The 20,652-nt window shown below is 39.6% G+C and overlaps 1 protein-coding gene across 4 annotated transcripts in view; it reads left to right on the forward strand.

Moving 5' to 3' along the window:
* COL4A2 (collagen type IV alpha 2 chain) overlaps positions 1-20,652 on the forward strand; it is a 218,390-nt gene that overhangs the window by 139,256 nt on the left and 58,482 nt on the right. For all 4 annotated transcript variants that reach the window (XM_075200005.1, XM_075200006.1, XM_075200003.1 and 1 more), the window contains exons 16-23: positions 136-195; positions 3,415-3,459; positions 3,785-3,838; positions 6,319-6,385; positions 11,778-11,888; positions 11,974-12,120; positions 17,666-17,758; positions 20,180-20,343. In XM_075200005.1, coding sequence (XP_075056106.1) covers positions 136-195; positions 3,415-3,459; positions 3,785-3,838; positions 6,319-6,385; positions 11,778-11,888; positions 11,974-12,120; positions 17,666-17,758; positions 20,180-20,343 — 741 coding nt within the window. The remainder of the gene's footprint in view (positions 1-135; positions 196-3,414; positions 3,460-3,784; positions 3,839-6,318; positions 6,386-11,777; positions 11,889-11,973; positions 12,121-17,665; positions 17,759-20,179; positions 20,344-20,652) is intronic.

A 20,652-nucleotide genomic window follows, 5' to 3' on the forward strand; every position in this document is an offset into this window, starting at 1 on the left:
TTTTTTTTTTATATGACTTTTATGTGATTAGAAATCTATGCTCTCCAGTTCTGACTGACACAATTTGAATTATGCTATTGTCTAACATCAAAATCTTTTTTATTTTCTTATTTTCAATTCTACTTTCATTTTAAGGGTGAAGCAACTTTACCAGAACAGGCAGAAGAAGGTGTTATGGGCTTCCCAGGACCAAGGGTAAATTACATGTAGCAAAGTACAAGAAAAACACTGGGCACGCCGGAGATTGTTGACAATATATAGTAATAAATGCAAAATCAGTAAAAAACATAGAAAAGATTGTAAATATCTAGGACCCAGGGGCAGGCTGGGCTGGGCGGCAGGGGGGCGTCTGCCAGTGCAGTGCATTGGTTCTCAATGATCATATGACCACAGTTTCACAAGAATTTCTGCTGTCATCAATAAATAACTTAATTAATGCGTAAGACTTTTAGGGCACAGTGAGGGAGGGGCACAATTTTATGGCTGATTTTTCCAAAATATGATATGGTGTGTGTTAGAGGTGTTTTTCACTTATTTTCCATTTTATTTAAAACCTCTTCCTTCCCAGTAATAGTACTTTGGTAGGGATCCCTGTATTTAGCAAGGACTTGGCACTTACTATAGCTAGGACCTCTGCTGATAACCTTTGGTGCTGCTCAGCTCTCTCCATAGCAGTGGATATAGAGCACAATGGCTCTAATTGAGAGCCATAGAGCCGTTATTTCGGATCTCACCTGCAATGGAGATAGCCAAGCAACACTAAGGGTGATCAGCAGAGGTGCCAGCTATGTTCTAGAGACTCCCACCTAGGAAGAAAAGAGACACCCTATTTCAGATTTTATTTCAGAGGGGAGTCTGCTCTTTCAAATAAGTTAATTACCGAGGTGATCATGGCCCACCAGGGTCAGAGTATAGAAAATCAACAAACAAGCATTCTAGATACTCCTGAATAATATGCTTAAGGAGACTATTACTCCACCATTGATACCATCTATTTATCAAGATCTGATGGTTGTGAAGATTTCCCATAGCGATAGTTTTCTCACAGCGATAGAAAATCTTTGACCACATAAAAGTTTAGTAGGGCAGCTGGCTGGCAGCGCTAAAAGGAGACTTATCACTCATCAGATCACAGGGAGTCTATTCACATGCACACTTTAGCGGGAAGGTCGGACTTGGACTTCCAGCTCCAGGTTTGAAAAAATAAATAAAGTTTAAAAAAAAATAATAGAAAAAATATATAACATTGTTTAAAAAAAGAAAAAAATGAAATGCTTTATTTTAATATTTTTTCTTCTCTGGTGGTAGCCCTCAGTTATCACCATCCTGAGATAGCAATCAGAGGACAGCAGAGGTACTTGTGGTACAGATGTCCTTGTTAAATAACCTTCCCCATGCTTTCCCGTTTAGACCCGGTGATGCCATGTAAAGCTATATCTGGCAGGGAAGACTTGTTAAATAAATCTGGATTTAGGGCTTTTCCCTATTTGTAATCAGACCCCTCAGTGAAATATAAATCCTATGTAGCACCACAAACAATTCACTCGATTTAATGATAGATGAGAAAGTTGTATGACTGTATGTCTTACTTAAGTTGTTGAAGTTAATCTGTAGTTCTGTGGCAAGCAAGTGTCTAGTGCGGCGGTTCCCAAAGTGTGCGCCGCGGCTCCCAGGGGTGCCGCGGCGCTGTCACTGGGGTGCCGCGGGCCAGCCCTAGAAAAAAGAGAGCAAACAGAAACTTACCAATCCGCCGGCGCCGGGACCCAGCAGCCTCCTCTCTCCCGCAGCTGTCACTGAATATCGACGTCAGTGACAGCTGCGCGAGAGAGCAGGCTGCAGGGTCCTAGCGCCGCGCGGATTGGTAAGTTTCTGTTTGCTCTCTTTTGTTCTATAGCTGGCGCCTGGCGTGGGGCAGAGGAGGGGGACAGATGGCAGAGGAGGGGGACAGATGGCAGAGGAGGGGGACAGATGGCAGAGGAGGGGGACAGGTGGCAGAGGAGGAGGGCAGATGGCAGAGGAGGGGGACAGATGGCAGAGGAGGAGGGCAGATGGCAGAGGAAGGGGACAGAGAGCAGAGGAGGGGGGCAGAGAGCAGAGGAGGGGGACAGATGGCAAAGGAGGGGGACAGAGAGCAGAGGAGGGGGACAGAGGGCAGAGGAGGGGGACAGAGAGCAGAGGAGGAGGACAGATGGCAGAGGAGGGGGACAGATGGCAGAGGAGGGGGACAGATAGCAGAGGAGGAGGGCAGATGGCAGAGGAGGGTGACAGTGTGAGAGAGGGCAGAGGAGTTTGACAGCGTGAGAAAGGGCAGAGGAGGATGACAGCATGAGAGAGGGCAGAGGAGGGTGACAGCGTGAGAGAGGGTAGAGGAGGGTGACAGCGTGAGAGAGGGCAGAGGAGGGTGACAGCGTGAAAGAGGGCATAGGAGGGTGACAGCGTGAGAGAGGGCAGAGGAGGGTGACAGCGTGAGAGAGGGCAGAGGAGGGGGACAGCGTGAGAGAGGCCAGAGGAGGGGGACAGCGTGACAGAGGGCAGAGGAGGGGGCAGAGGGGGCAACGTGAGAGAGGGCAGTGTGCCTGGATGCAGAGGGGGCAGTGTGCCTGGATGCAGAGGGGGCAGAGTGTCTGGATGCAGATGGGCATTTTTGCATACAACTAAATAAGTATTTCTGTCGTGACCTAAATACTTCTTACAATTTTTTGACCCAACTACTTCTAAAACAGGACTGCTCAGTAATTATTTTGGAGGGGTGCCTTGAAAAAATTTGGAGACTCTAAGGGTGCCGCTAACTGCAAAAAGTTGGGAACCACTGGTCTAGTGTGTTCCATAAGTGAAATAATTAATGCTGTAGCAGTTTATTTATACTTACCTAGCAATTTTGAGTTAGGGAATGTAAAGGAAAGCACATTCTGACCTGGGGTTAGGAGGCACATGATTGGCTAATTGTAGCATTGGTCCAATCACGTGTGGCCTCACCCATCTGATTGGAAACTCTTTTAAAAATAAAATACTATCTCTGATTTAACATTTTCAAGCTCATCAAATACATAGATTTATAACAATGTAAGTATACTGTATCCGGGGATATTAGAGGACAATGTAAAAACCACATCTAGGTTGTTCTATTATCCTGCAAGTAACATGTTAATAATATTAGATCCATTGCAGAATGGAAAGGGCATTACTTTAGATAAACGTTCATCTAACAGATAAGCTGAGAATACTCATAGTCTCCCAGCAAGTAAAATAGAAAGAAAAAGGTAGCTAGGCAATGGTATAAGAACTGTCTTTTTGTGGCTATTGATTGTAAATAAATAAATACCTCCCCCTAATGCTCATCTAACTGGCATTTGCAGAGGAAATAAAATAATGACGTACTTCTTATATGTAAAAATAATTTGATTCAATTTCCAGGGGGCTGCTGGCAATAACGGTCTGCGCGGAGAAACAGGAAGAGACGTAAGTTGAAACAATCCTTCTGTCGCACTGTGCCCAAGGATGTCTCCATTTGTTGAGTAATAAATGGGCAATATTAAATTAATATTATGTGGCACACTTGGCTAACAAGAAGAAAGTGTCCCTCCCATTTTACGTATTATTAAACTCATTTCACCAATTTTGTCACTATTGTTTATCAACATGACACGATCTCTTGCTTGTTTATCACCCTCTGTGCAACTGTCATGGCTATATATCCACTCAGTTCTTTGTACCTTCAGACTGACTTTTACTGCATTTTGTCATCTACGTTATTAAAAATACAAATTATTTACAATTTTAACAGGGATTGCCTGGGGCCAGTGGTAATCCTGGACCACCTGGAATAAAAGGAACAAAGGTAACTATGTATATTAACGGTGATAGTATATATTAATGCTTTCTTTTATCTCTTCCTTGGCATCATGTTACTCCTCTGTTCAGTTCTGAAATGTTTTTCAGTCTCCTGTACTTGCCCTTAATTAACTTATATAACTAAAACATTTAGCTTCATCGGAGATCCACGGTACCCAGTAAGAAATATTCTTAGTAGGAGTTCTTTTTATATTTACAGTACAATGTATGGTTTCAGATACAACGTAATAAGACTTGCTTTCAAACCACTTCATCATTTTTCTGAAATACTTGTTTTGGTTTAGCTCAGGTCCAGATATTCACTATGGCAGATTTGAGACTGAGGTGTTAATGTATAAGCACATATTGTTCCGGCACAGCTACTTGATTTGTATGAAATATACTCTATTCTGGCTTTGTATTGAAAAGTGGCCTCAGTTCACATGATTTATACCACTTTCATACTGCCGCCCCTGCAATATCCCGGGTTTTTGAAGCCGGGTTTTTGCAGGGTCTCGGAGCGTTCCCAGCTCAGAAACACCATTCATACTGCACCTCGGACCCGGGAATTTCCCGGGTTGACCCCATTCATACTGCACAAGTCTGTGCCCTGGCAATTTTTTGGGGAGTCATCACCAGAGCACTTTTCATTGGCTGAAAGCTGGAATATGGGGGAAAAAAAAAACTCTCTATCTCTATCTCTCTCTCTCTCTCTCTCCCCTATGCAACTATCCCAAAACCCGGGTTGCACCATTCATAGTGCAGGCAACCCGGGTCCGACCCGGGAATTACCCCTCGATAAATCCCGGGTTGAAGACCCGGGTTTTTAGACCCGGGATTTTTCACTTGTACCATTCATACTGCACCAAGACCCGGGTCGTTTGAGCTCGCCCCGGGAAAAACCCGGGATTTTGGAGCAGTATGAATGGGGTATTAGTGAAAAGTATGTATTTTTTTAAAACATTGGTACCTATATTTTAATATACACATTCACTGGAGAAATTAAATGTTACTCATTTACATCATGAAATCATGACACTTAAGATAATACATTTATGGTAATTAAGAAAGAACCATTTTTTCTGTCTGCTAGTAAATTGAGGGTTTCTAACCATGATTCCAAGAAGGTACAAACCAGGGACCTGATTCATTAAGGATCTTAACTTGAGAAACTTCTTATTTCCGTCTCCTGGAAAAAAACATGTTACAATGCAAGGGGTGCAAAGTAGTATTCTGTTTTGCACATAAGTTAAATACTGACTGTTTTTCATGTAGCACACAAATATCAACTTTAAATTTCAGTGTACAAATAAGCTATCAAGTATTTGTGTGCTACATGAAAAAACAGTCAGTATTTAACTTATGTGCAAAACAGAATACTACTTTGCACCCCTTGCATTGTAACATGGTTTTGTCCAGGAGACTGAAATAAGAAGTTTCTCAAGTTAAGATCCTTAATGAATCAGGCCCCAGAATACTAGGTACTGAAAACACAACTAGGGCCTGGCTATACAACATTTCTATTTTCTACTGACTCTATCAACTGCCAGTAAACTTACTGATATTGAATAAAATTAGGTCAGTTGTTTATCTGTCAGTGAGAAAAAAATCTCAGTAAGAATTATACAGCTGCCAGACACTACAATAATGCATATATATGATTTTCATATACTGTGGGTTTGCAACATTCAGTTGTCAGTAAAAATATAATCAAAGTGTTTGCAAGGCTGGTGTGTTAACAATTCAATGAATGGAGAGTAGCTGGGATGCATTAGTCCTGCAGTGCATCCACCTGGAGCCATTTCTGCTAAGTAATAGCCTGTACACTATGGTATCTAACTGTGAAGTGTATCGATCATTAAATGTATCCAGTAATCATGGCAAAAGAATGAGACATGAGGGGGATAATAGTGAATGGAAACAGACAGATAGTAATAAAAATGAAACAAGGACTCTCAGATCTTCCCACACAACCTCCAGTGTTTCTGTATGAGTTACTGTCAGGATAAACCACATCCTCTAAAACACCAATCAAAGTTTATTGTTATTTTGGGGAACATTTCAAAGTAAACTTTATTTTGTGGGAATCTCCTTATATGTTGCAGACAAAACATAAACCCTCCTGGGTAGAAAACATGATGAAAGCATCAGACATGGGTTTATTATCTGCTGCTTAAAGATACAGAGTCCAGGTTCACTACTGTAAGCTGACGGAAAATATAATCTTAGTGTAAGCTACTGTACAGTGAGATTTTCTAACTGTTATTTGTTATAAAATCCTAAATTTCTGTAAAGATCACGTGGTTTACAGCCTGATCGGCAAGGAAGGATGTCCACCAGTCATGCAGAACACGTTCCTACTGTATGAAATGAAAGTCAATGTATTTCTTCCCTATTGGCCACTGACATGATAAATAAACATTATGTAGGTTACATAATTTTTTTAACAATTATTTGAACATAAATGTTTTTTTCTTTTTTACTAAGGGAGATCAAGGAGAAATAGGTCCTCAAGGGCCAGTAACCTATGTTACGATGCCTGCAAAACAAAAAGGTAACTAGAGATGTTTTTTTTGAAAATGCGCTTATATATAATACAATCCGCTCACATGCTTATACTCCTGAACTCAGTGTCTGTTAAACACATATATTTAGTAGAAAATTTACAATGTAGCATAGCAAAATGTACATTGATCTTTTGCATGGAGTGGTCCCTGTCCCCCGCCCTCCTATTATTGGAGTGGCTTCTGCCGTAATTAGCCTCTGCTGACCCGGCCCCAGGTTCAGAGTTACCACTTGTTTAGGGAAGTTGTACATAGTCATAGGCAAACCGAGGGAGGTTTGCTAGTGCCTGGAAATCCACCTCCAAGCCTGGGGCACTGTATTATTAAGGTGGCTGGACCCTGCCCCCGCTTCACACGCTCTGCTTGAAAAGGGAGAGCTGTGTGCACCTAACAGTAGTGCATGCAGCATTGCCAAGGTATATTATAGGGATAGGAAGAGTTGGAGAACAGCCAAGCACTGTCTAATATTATAGCTATGCCCCCATGCATGCTGGTCATGCCCACTGGTGGCGTGGTGTGGAAACCCCCCTTTACAAATCGTGCGTTTGCCCCTGATAGTTCCAACCCCTGCTCCTGTCTGTGCCAATGATGGGAGCAGATTTTATTTTATATATATTATAACTTACAAAGAGTAGTGCCAAAATAAAAAGGAAGAATTATTATTATTATTATTATTATTAATATTTATTTATAAGGCGCCACAAGGCATCCGCAGCGCCGTACAGAGACAAACAAAATTACAATACAATGGGAGACAGCACAGTACAGTAAACACAGCAACTCAGTAAGCTCAATGCACAGCTAGAGAGGGCAGGGAAGGGGGAGGGAGGATCCGCAAACAACGGGGCCCAAGAAGGAGGGAGCGGAAGACAGGGAGACCCCCAGGGGGGAGGAGGGAGCGAGAGTGGACGTGGGGTGGAGGACCCTCGAGGAGGAGGGCTAAGTAGCTGGAGAGCAGAGTTAGAAGTGGTGGAAACAGGAGGAGAGATGGCCCTGCTCAGAGGAGCGTACAATCTAAGGGGAGGGGTGGACAGACAGAGAGACGCAATGGAGAGAGGGAGAGTAGGGGGACAGAGGCAGAAGATAAGGTAGGAAGTTAAGTGGGAGACAAAAAGGCTTTAAGAAAAAGGTGGGTTTTTAGGGCCCGTTTGAAACTGGACAGATTAGGGGAAGTTCTGATGGAGGGAGGGAGCTTGTTCCAGTGGAGGGGGGCAGCGCGGGCGAAGTCTTGGATACGCGCGTGGGAGGAGGTTATAAGGGGGGAAGAGAGGCGACGGTCAGAGGCAGAACGGAGAGGGCAGGATGGAGCATGAATAGAGAGGAGGGTGGAGATGTAGGGTGCAGTGGAGTTGGTGAGGGCCTTGTAGGTGAGTGTGAGGAGCTTAAAGAGGATTCTAAAGGGGAATGGGAGCCAGTGAAGGGCTAGGTAGAGGGGGGAGACAAAAGAGTAGCGGCGAGAGAGGAAAATAAGCCTAGCTGCAGCGCTAAGGACGGATCGAAGGGGATCGAGATGAGAGTGGGGGAGGCCAGTGAGGAGGAGGTTGCAGTAGTCCAGGCGGGAGATGATCAGAGAGTGGATAAGGCATTTGGTGGCATCTTGGGAGAGGAAGGGCCGGATGCGAGCGATGTTGCGGAGCTGGAAGCGGCAGGATTTAGCAAGAGAGAGGATGTGGGGGCCAAAGGAGAGAGAGGAGTCGAGGATGACACCAAGGCAGAATTGGAGTCTGAACACGAATTTGTATACATGCAATACAGGGAGGATATTACCTGGGTTTCCCTCCAATGTGATAGCTGCTGCCTTGCCCACAATGTGGGAAGTAGGTGAATATATGGTCCTCTTGTCAAAGAAAAACTATCTTTGGCCTATTCTGGAAAGTGGAATCATTATCCAGGCCTCCTAAAAGACAGGAATATGCTTTTGGCCCTGTGCTAGAGAGAGAGTTGCTAGTATGTGAGTATGGTTGCCTTACCAATTAGGGCCCCATTTTATAAGCGTCCAATGGACTTCATCCTGCCCTGCCTTATGGAGAGGGTCCGAAGCCAATTATTAATTATTGGAGCTTCTTCCTTGCTGTGATCCAAGGTGGGGAATCTCCCTTTTGTGTGTGGTTGAATTATCCTCAGTTTTATGCTTGTAGGAATAAAAGAGCAATGGGGTAATTGTTCTATTGTCTAGTTGTGAGCTGCTCACAGCCAACTATATGCCATCCCTATATGGCAATGAATGCCTCCTCCTCCTTTCAAACATCTCCAAGTCCATTGTTGTCAAAAGCAGTGATCAGCATTTATAGCAATATTAATGTGCAACACATTTAAGTATAATAGCTGGTGACTTTGGCCACTTCAGGAGCAAGGTACTAAGCTACAGTAAAGTGCATCAAAATGTAACCTTTTTCGTTCTGATGATTTTATGTAGTTTTTCAAGAAGTCTGCTATGTATCAGCAAAAATATAGTATGCAAGACTGCAACTACATGTGAAAGCACCCACATATATCCATAACCACATGTCACAGCACCCATATGTATCAATACTCACATGTCACAGTATCTATACTCATATGTGGCCATACCCACATATCACAGCAGCGGTACTTTTATACAACAGTAATATAAGAAACCAATGTTCCATGATTCTGGATCTATTGTACCAGTCCAAGGTCACGGCCTCATCGAGCTGCATTTTGTATGGTTTATGCCCCTTACACACTGGCATTGGCAAAAACGCAAGTGCAAGCTACATATGAAGCGGCATATAAATTATAAGCATTTAATATGTGGTTCATATACGGTTCATATGCACTTAATGCAATCATATGCATTTGCATCTGTTTGAAGAACATATGATGTTGAATGCTTTGCTGCTGTAACATCATTCAGCCAACAAAGAATGATCAGGATACTCATGGAACTCTTACCAGGCTCTGGAACTTAGGTACTAGCTACAGAACTATGATACTGCCAATATTCCCATAATTAAAAGGAGGTTTATATGAAGCAAATACAGATTTAAACTTAACACGCAGTGTGAACATTTCTCCAGGGACTAATTTATTTTTGTAGAGATACATTAAACTGGTTTTTATTAGCTTCCTGTCTATATGACATACCAATGCCATTATCTGTGCTTTTCAGGATATCACTAGCAGGGGAGGGCTGGCAGATTTCAGCCCGGGGGGCAAGCACACAGCAGCGGCCCATCCTTAAAGGGTGGTTTTTGGTACAATATATATTTATCTATATAAAAAGAGGCTATTGTAGTGTTGCTTAATCCATATATATATTTGTATGCCCAGGCCCAGAGCTGGATTAAGGCTCTGTGGGGCCTGGGCACTTTAGGCAGGGTAACCCCCTATGATGTATCATGGTTATCATTTTAGACAAATACACAGGCAATACTGTGTGCACTACTGTTAGATGCACACAGTTCTGCCTTCACGAGCAGTACACGGTGAAGCGAGACATACCTCCCAACTGTCCTAAGCGAAACAGTCACCCAAATTCGGGACTGTCCCACCAGATTCAGGACAGTTGGCAGACTGTCCTGCTCTCTCCTACCTGTTCTTGTCACTGTCACCACTTGTGGCTGCTGGTTACTTTAGCTCATTTGCTGGTTGTCTAGATCCTGAAATGTTGGAGGCCCTATTTGAAAAAAAAATGGGTACATGAAATTTAGAAAACTCCAACCAGTCCCGATGTTAAATCAATAGCACTCACGTTTTATAATTAGGCCTTCCTCCAGCCACAACATTAAAATAATAATATTTACATTTGCTAAATATATCTCTTTCTTTCCAACCAACCTGACATTAGATAGCAAACACATTTAATATATAAACCTATTTCCCTCCCTCCAAACAGCCCCAGGAATAATTTAAATAGCATTTACATTTAACAAATATAACCATTTCCCACAACAATCACAGGCATTAAATAAAACATAATCACATATTAATAAACAAGTTAACCCGTGCATGATACTCATGCATTCTAGTCAAATAAAGCTACTTAAGGTGTTAAAAAGGTTCTTGTCATGCATTTGGGCCATAGCCCAGGCCTCAACCACCAACCACTCCCCACTGTCACCCCCGGCAACCACCAACCACTCCCAACTGTCACTTCTCCTTCAAGAAATATATATTTTTTTTTTAAAAATCTTTATAAACACTTTTAACAATTAACAAATTAAATTAACAAATTAAAAGCATCTTAGTATACCAAATTTCAGCCCTTTCTGAATTTTTTTTTCCACACACACTAAGAATTTAGTAGGTCAGTGTATAACTCCGCCCAGCAGGTGGCGCTGCAGCTTGGTTTTATTTTTTCCACACACAGACAGACTAACACACGCCACTAGACATTTATATATTAGATAGATCTAATTTTCCACAAACAGACCACAATCAATAAATAGCTCCCAAAACATACCAGTGTTAAATTAAAGGTCCAATTACACCATCTTAAATTCATAGGACCCACTATTAAATTAAATAGCCCCACCGTCACCCCACAAATAAAATTTCACCCAATAATTAGCCCCCACCTGCACTCCTCGATTAAATTAATATCCTACCCCCCACATGATATTAAGACCCCACTCCCTCTCACACACACATACATACATTCATATACTAGCCCCTTCTCACACATACATACATACATACATACATACATACATACATACATATACTGGCCCCTTCTCACACATACATACATACATACATACATACATACATTCATATACTGGCTCCTTCTCACACAGACATACACACATACATATACTGGCCCCTTCTCACACATACATACATACATACATACATACATACATACATATACTGGCTCCTTCTCACACATACATACATACATATATACACTGGCCCCTTCTCCTTCTCCCCCCGCGGCGCACACCTGGTTCATCGGCGCGATGTCTTCATCTCTTCGCCCAATGTGATGGTTGAAGGGACGGAGACCCGTGCCGCAGATAGAATGGAGGAGGTGGCTTGCTCGGGGGAGTCACCGGCCCGAATGCATCTTTTTTGGCCCAGCCCGGGTGCCATGTGCCCCCCTGCCCCTGATCACTAGTAGTAAATGGTGTCAGTTTATGGCCTGAAATACCTATATGATGTCAGGTCAGCTTAACATTCAATCTAAGTAGAGCTTTGTTGGGGCACAAATTTTGGGGGCCATTAGACTTCATTCCACATTAAAGTTAAGAATTCTTGAAAACTATAAGTGGTTTTTTTTCAGAGAAGTTTGAATTTGGGTAAAGAGTAAAGGATGAATATATTAGAAAGAAATTTGCCTCAGGGATCAATATTGGTTTAAATCAACCTTTTAAATATTTACTGATGAATCACTCATCTTAATATTCTGTCTACTTATAGGGGCGACAGGAGACTTTGGATTCCCTGGAAACGCTGGTCTTGATGGGAAAAGTGGAGAAAAAGGAAATCCTGGCCTTCCAGGTTTAATGGGACTGCCTAGTCCATTCCCAGGTAAATTTTATTTGTATCATTATATTACTTTCATAGTCTTATTAAATTGTTGGGTCCAGTTTCATCATTCCTTTCATTTGTACAGGACCACCTGGATATCCAGGTTTGAAAGGTGAAAGAGGTCACAAAGGATACCCAGGTGAACCAGGCTTCACTGCTTTTCAACCTGGAAATGATGGACAACAAGGAGAACCTGGACAACGAGGACCTCCTGGTTTACCCGGATATCCAGGTATGTAGCAATTACATAAAAGTGTATCTCAGTAGTACTGATTTAAGACTTGTATACATAATCATTATTCAAATCCATCCCTCTTCTGTTCCAAAGCACATGATGTGGGACATGTTACACTTTCCCCTGGCTCTGTGTAGTCATCTGTCTCGGTAAGACGGCAGTGTGCGATTCACTGGTATTTCCCCATAGAGATGAGTCATTTCTATGTGAACTTGTAAATCTCCTCTATTGATCTGGCAAAAATGGGATAGAGGAGAGACAGATTTAAATAATGCTTGTATGTACCGATTCCTTGCATTATTTAGGAGAAACAGCTTAAAAGCATAAGACACAGCCTTATGGCTCTGGACTGCCTTGTCACTTCAGGAGTTGATCTACTTGTTAATTAACAAAAGGCAGCCTCCATTGCACCTAGCCCTCTTAAAGTTCCATCAGAGTATCAAGAGTCTACGTTTAATAGAATGGCTCTCTAAGCCATGATTCAGTAAGGACATTATCCACTCAACTTGATTAAGACAATGCTGCTGACTAGGTTTAGTACTTGAAAATATTTTCACTGTTACTTTTAGACAGATATTAAGCTAAATTACAATAATATGAAGACCTATAGGCGCTTATAAATATTCTTTCTAAATAAATAATAAAGATGATACTTAAATTTGGTGATGACCACCCTCCGATTCTTATTTCTCACAAGTATTCATGTGATCATGGAACAGAGAAAAAAAGGACAATATAGTGTAATACAGTCCAATTAATATATATAACAAAAAATAAAAAATAAAAAAATAAATAAATAGTTCAATAGACACAGAAGATCTTCTCTTATATGTAGACACCCCCTATGGTGGGGTACTCACAAGAGTCAGATGAAATATGAGCTCATCAAAAGATAACTTGTCTTTTCTTTTCATATAGTCTCCATCCATGGGATATTTCCATTGACACGAATTTTAGATGTTTCACCAGCATAAAAAAGGAAATAAAATATCTCTAGTGTGATATTGCTTGGATAAAAATTTATTCATATAATCACAGAGATATATAGTATAAAAACAAAGTATATCTACTCATACCAGATAGATGAAATATTCAGGCAGTTGGTAAAGGTTCCACAAAGTTTCCAAACTGGTTCCCATGCAGAGTACACCAAAACATAAACATCCATTCAGTGTAAGAGATATTAAAATCAGCAATAAACAAGCTCCAACATGTTTCGACCTGAACTGGTCTTTTTCAAGGTGCATAGTTAACTGATCTTTCCTATAGGCTATTTATAGTCAAACCCTCCAATAAGGGCATTCTTTCAATTAGTTTGGTGAAACATCATAATTTACATATATCAGCAATTCCAAATCCAGTTATTAATATCACATAAAAGCAATAAATGAATATAATTATTCTTACTTTCCCTTTCATTAAGACAAGAAAAGAAAAAAACAAAAAAACAAACAAACAAACAAAAAAAAAAAAACTTTTCTAGCTATAACAGCGCTATGTCACTTCCGGTTTTTGGACATAGTGACATCATATCCGGTTTAGCGATATTCTAAAAAATACAAATATGGTACACAGAAAATCCTTGCAATTAGATATTCTAAGTGAGAGATGCATACAAATACCAACCACATATGAGAGTAAAACGAAAATGTGCTTGGGCAGGATATTGAAAATAGCGCTACATCACTTCCGGTTATGGGGACTTCCGTTTTCGTGACATAGATATATTTCCATGTAAAACACTATTCTATGATTCCTGCTTAGTATTTCTCAACCACAGTGATATATACAGGGGTAAGTATACACATAACTCACAGAAATAAATAAATATCAATCATGTGACATCACTTCCGTTTTTTCGATTTGTCAATATCATACAGGATTCTAATTACATATATATCAAATGGGCCCCCATCGCTCAAGCATAATACAGACATAATGACATATTATATAACATTTTACAAACATCAATGAAGTGACATATATAACAATATTGAGATCCTTTCTTATTGTTTAGGATGCTGGCGTCACTTCCGGTTTTGTAGTATAATGCAGGGTCTTTCAAAGATGTATTGTTTACATAGGTTGCCATGGAAACAAAAGAAAGAAAAAATACACATAATCAGAAGCACAGAAAATGACTTGACAATATCAAGTAACATTGAGACATCTCAGATGAATAATAGTTCAAGTCAGAAAACACTTTAACTCAAAGTCCCTGTTTAACCCTTTAGGGATTAGACTATCAAGTTTATAAATCCAAGACATTTCTGTTCTTGCTAATAAGTTGTCTATGTTTCTGATTTTCCAATTACTCTGTATGGAGTCAATGGCCATAAAAAAGTCAGTTCAGAAGGTGAGCAATTGTGTTTGTTTTTAAAATGTTGGGAAACAGAATGTGTAATTACACCTTTTTTAATGTTTCTCACATGTTCACTTATGCAAGTTTTTAGGGGTCTTGATGTTCTACCTACATATATGAGACCACATTTGCACCCCAAAATATATACTACATTTCTAGAGTTGCAGGTGAGAAAATGATTAATAGAATATTCTTTTTCATTTACAACAAATTTCTCAAATTTGCTAATCTTAGACATTATTACCCTACAGCCTTGACACATTCCACATCTATGGAAACCTTTGCTGACAATTCTACCACTAGGCTTAGTGCTTCCACAGGTGCCCCTTACTAATTTGTCTTTGATATTGGGGGCTCTTCTGTATATAAAAGACGGCTGTTCAGGAAGCAATTCATTCAGAATCTCGTCTTTTCGTAGTATATACCAATGTTTCCGAACTAATTTTTCTATTAAGCTAATAATTGGTAACACATAAGCACTACCAAATATAAAATAATGACATCTTGGATATTAAGTTTATATAAGTAATATGAATAAGCCTATGATCTGCGGCTCCTTCAGTTTGGTCACCTTATAATTAACGTTGAATCTATCACAGATCCAGTAGTACACCTTAACATATGGTGAAATAATCAGCAATCAGAATGGAGGTCCCTGGACAAGGAAGGTAGAACCTTCCAATAGATCAAGTGTAGTTTATTAAAATTCAGTCTGATATGCAAAAAACGCACTTATAAAGGAGTGTAGAACATTTACAAGAACACCACTATAGTATGGAATCCTGATTAACCAGAAATCAAGTGAGCCTTATTGAATATCAGTGAACCTTAGCCTGCGTTAGAGGAAATGCTTATTAATGCTTTGTCCGTGCATTGTTTACATATCAGTCTGAATTTTCATTAAAAAGTTTCTGTCTTTCCTATCCAGTGGACTCCATTCTGATTACTGATCATTTTAGAACACTTTATTGAAGTCCATAAATCTTTTCTGACACACTATTTTTATAATATGAAAACTAACAAGATTATGTGCAATCCCTGTCATATTAGCTCAAAAATTTGGAATATGAGACAACCCTACTTAATCCCAAAACATTTCCGTGCATTATTTTTTTGTGCTATTGATGAACAAAAAGTTGATTTAGTTTTTAATGACAACAAATGCACTGATGGTTGGAATGATGCTATTGGTGCATAAACCAATTTCCTCAGAATGAACCAGATCTGGATGATGTATACCGAATGGAGACAATCGTATAATATTTTGTTAGATTGTTTCCCCAATCCTTGTCCTATAGTTACTTTAGGAGTTTCAAGACAAAGTTTTTCTCCACAATTCATTGAAGATTCTGCTATTGTTTTTTTCCTCTGATAAGACTTGTCCTCTCTTCCAGAAGACACAGATCTTCTGCAGGAGTGTCCCACTTTCACCCACTTTTCTAGCAGCCTTCGCCTTCAGGGAAAACTTAGTTTGCGTCTATTTTTTGGAAGTTCAACTTTTCCTGGTTTTCACCTCAGTTTAGAGCAATTTCTTACCTCTCACCCTTTTTTTATTAGAAATAGGCAATGCTTACCTCAGTACCAACATCCTGCCTTTGGTGGAAAATTGCTTTAATGTTAATGAAGATTGCTCTACCTCTGTCAGCCTCATTCCTTCCAGTGATATGTAACCTAAGTTCTGTAGCCTGTATTTGATCCAGGCTTTGAAGGCCTGTGTGGAGGAAACAACTTATTTTCACCATTTAGAGTCTATTCTAGTTTTGTGCAAAGTTCCATGGAAGGATAGACCAGATTCCGTGTATCTATATATAAAATAATGTTGCTCAACTCAATCAGCAACTTGTAAATATGAACATATACTATGGACCTTATTCATTAAGAAAAGTAAAGCAAAAAAATAAAAAAATAGTAAATTTGTTCCTGGACAAACCATGTTACAATGCAAGGGGTGCAAATTAGTTTATTATTTTGCACATAAGGAAAATACTGGCTGTTTTCTTATGTAGCACGCAAATACTTGATAGCTTTATTTTTACACTAAAATTTAAAGTTGAGCTTGGACATGCCCTATCCCAACTATGAATCTGTCCCCACATTTTAAATTTACCGCCCCCTCCAAAGCAACATGGTTTTGTCAAGGTGCAAAGTTATTCTTTTTTTTTTTATTAACTTTCCTTAATGAATCAGGCCTTATATATGTCTATGGGCTTTTAAGTCAATTGAATTTTCTGTAACTAATATCTATACAATATATGTGTGTTTTCACTAGTGAGATAATCCTCTCACAATTGTTTGTTGGCATGGTATGAATCTTTGGAGGTGTGACAGATCTAGAAAGCTTGTACAGATTTGGCAGCAGATAAAGGGGAGGCTTATAGCCTGTACAGAGACAGAGATAACATATATGTATATTTACCAAATGCAATGCCTGTACACAGTACAATTAGACAAATATATTTTAGAGGGTTAGAGAGCCTGTGTGCTCCCGATTTTCCATAGGGATTGAGAAACTGTGCCTGAGAATAAATTAGGGATTTTTATTTTTTTTATAATATGGATTTAGTCATCCGTACTCTATCGTAGGTGACCTGATATAGCTCAGAGATGCCTGTTAAAATTCTCCCTAAGCTTTTCACTTTTTCAGTGAAGTTCTCTCTGTAGCACATCCCATGTTGAGCAGGGGGACCTATTTAAGTTGATGACCCCAACAAGGTGAAACAATGTCTGTTGGTGAGATCTGTATCTGCTTTGCTCCATATCAAATAGCCAGTAGATAAAACAGTGATTTAAAGGCTTTCAAATAAAAATGGTGTTCTCACAAGTGATAGCTCCTGAACTGGGCACAACATTTTAGCTATAGGTAGCCTTTAATAGTCATATTAGCCTTATTCACTACTCGGTCAGGTTGTAATTTTACATCCCAATTCTTGTCCACCTAGGTAGGGTTTTGGTTCTATTTGTAGTTTAAGATGCACAAAGAATTGAACTTCATTCATTCAACATAACCTGTTTTCCTCTAAAACTTCCGGGTTGAATATAGGGCACAGTATATTGCAACAATACATAATCTACATAATTTAATGACAATTTCTGTTGAAATGCTTATTATATTATCAAGTTATTTCTTCTGTATTCTATATGATTTACAGAACCAAACTAGTGTTCATGTTGTAATTGTAGGTGGACGCATTGGACAAAAAGGTTCACAGGGGGCTCCAGGAAAAGGAGGACAAAGCGGATTTCCTGGTTTTGCCGGTTCAAAAGGAATCAAAGGTGATTTTATTTTTTATCAAGCTTCAAATTAGAAGAAACACCTTGAGATAATTTTAACCATGTTTCATTAACTATCAGCAAAATAAAACTCCCTATACCTTATACCCTGCTCCTTGGGCACATCTATGGTCACAATTATTATCACAGAAGCAATGAGCCACTCTTCCCCCAGTCAGGTCCGGTGTTGGCATCTCTAGCGCCCTACTGTCGGAGATTGCGCATGCGCAGTGAAGTCGATATGGTGCACTTCTGCCGTCCTTACCGGGATTACTGTGCTCCATCAGCCCTGCCTCCAGTCCTCCGACTGGGATCTGTAATGAAGAAACACTGGCATCACTTTGTGCTCCACATCAAGAGCACCTTACTCCATCAAAATTGATATACAGTGGATTTTAAAAGTATACAAACAAGCATACACTCCCTTTGGATCATTTCACATTTTATTTTCTTACATCTTGGAATCAAAATGTATTTATTTGTGAATTCCAACCTAAATGTGGCATAATGTAAAATAAAAAAATAAAAATTAATAAAAAAGCAGACAATACTTGATTATATAAATATTCACACCCCTTGATGTAATACTTGCTAGTTGCTTTATCTATTATCACCAGAACTGAAAACTGCAGTTTTTAGCCATTCGTTTCAAATCATTAAGTCAGTTCTCAATGGGATTAAGTTCTGAACTGTGACTAAACCCCTAAAGGGTATTGCCATTTTTTGTTTTTAAGCCACTTCAATATAGCTTTTGCTATATGCTTTGGGGTCAAAATATAAATCTTCTCCTAAGTCCTAAGTCTCTTGCAGGTCTTCCTCCAAGATTTGCCTATATCTTTCTGCATCCATTTTGCCCTTTATTTTCACAAGTTCCTGAAATAGAGAACCATCCTCATAAAATTATGCTCCTGCCGCCTTGGTTCATGGTAGGCATAGTGTTGTAAGGATGAAGTACATTTCTTGGCTTAGGCAAAACATAGTCACAGGTTTGAGGACAAAAAGTTCACATACAGTCAAGTCAAGTCCATAAATATTGGGGCATTGACACAATTCTCATATTTTGGGCTCTATAAACCACCACAATGGATTTGAAATGAAGCTAACATGATGTGCTTTAACTACAGACTTTCAGCTTTAATTTGAGGGAATTTACATCCAAATCAGGTGAACAGTGTAGGAAGTACAACGGTTTCTATATGTGCCTCCCACTTTTAAGGGACCAAAAGTAATGGGACAATCGACTCAAAAGCTATTTCATGGACATGTGTGGGCTATTCCCTCGTTATTTCATCATCAATAAAGCAGGTAAAAGGTTTGGAGTTGATTCTAGGTGTAACATTTGCATTTGGAATTTGTTGCTGTCCACTCTCAATATGAGATCCAAAGAGCTGTCACTATCAGTGAAGCAAGCCATCATTAGGCTGAAAAATCAAAACAAACCCATCAGAGAGATAACAAAAACATTAGGTGTGGCCACATCTTGTTAGTTTCATTTCAAATCCATTGTGGTGGTGTATAGAGCCCAAAATATGAGAATTGTGTTGATGTCCCAATATTTATGGACTTGACTGTAAGACCACATAATCATCCTCCACTTGGTATGATGGTCTGGTAAACTCTAGGGGAGATTTCATGTTTCTCCAACAATAATTTATTTTTCCCGATCTCCCATGAAATGTTGTTGTCCCATGGACAGATTCTCCCATCCCAGCCATGGAAGATAGTAACTCTGCCACAGTTCCCATTGGCCTATTGGAGGCCCATCTAACAATTCCACAATTGTGTCATATTCACTCTGTTTCTCTATGATGGCCTTGTCTAATATTCCCCTATTTTGAGGTTTTCAATAATCTTTATCTGGATTTGCTTAGAATAATCTTTGATCTTTATGATGATCTTCTTGTTTGGAAATATACCAGCCTATATAGGAATTAGAGAAATGCCAGATCTCCGTCAAAAATGTGTGTTTTCACTGGAGATAGGACCTATCACCCTATCTATCAAACTCTCCCTGGTGGTGATAGCTTTCGCTGGGTATTGCCAGTGATCTCCTTCACCGGGACTCTTCCTGTCATACATGTACAGATTCTCTCCACTTGTTGCTATCACCATCTCAGGATGGTGACAGCAGGAGTAAATAATAGGGAAAACATTTTATTTTATTTAAATAAAGCATTTTTAACAATAGGAAACAATTTAAAATAAAAATTTTCTTTAAATATTTTTTTAGATATTTTTCTTCTATTTTGTTTTTTAAGTGGAACTGGAAGACTGAGTTACATTGCATGTGCGAAGTATTATAAATGACCCTTTAGTCTCCTTAATAAGTATTATAATTCATTTATTATGATTTGTTTTTGAATGAGGAGGACACTAGATGAAAGCCTTTTTCTAATTTGTATTTTCTGCTACTCACTTCTGCAGGTGAACAGGGAGAATGCAAATGCTCCGCCGGTGATGAAGCAGCAAAAGGACCTGCTGGAGATCCTGGTCCAGTAGGTTTCTCAGGTTCTCCTGGAGCACCTGGCAATACAGGAGAAAAGGGAGATAGAGGAGGTCCTGGGCTGCCAGGTACCCCCGGTACTGAGGTGAGACATTTCATATGATATTGTGTTAAAGGAGAGTATTCGAAAATTGGGGAGGTCAGGTAAGAAAATTGACATGTGTATTTGGCAGTCTATCTCACTGTAGCTGTTGTTAAGCTAATACTTGTAGTTAGAGAAGAGTATTACAATTCATCATAATTTGGAATTCGTCAACTTTTGGCTGGTACAGTAGTCAGTAGCCAAACCACAGGAAATTTGTAGGGAATTATTTGATAAGTTGAGTTGCAAGAATTGTGGTATATGTCATTTTTGAACAGCAAATTCTATTAAATAGTGCAAACTAACAAATTG

This window comes from Mixophyes fleayi, chromosome 2 (genome assembly GCF_038048845.1).
Source record: "Mixophyes fleayi isolate aMixFle1 chromosome 2, aMixFle1.hap1, whole genome shotgun sequence".
Taxonomy (NCBI): Eukaryota; Metazoa; Chordata; class Amphibia; order Anura; family Limnodynastidae; genus Mixophyes; species Mixophyes fleayi.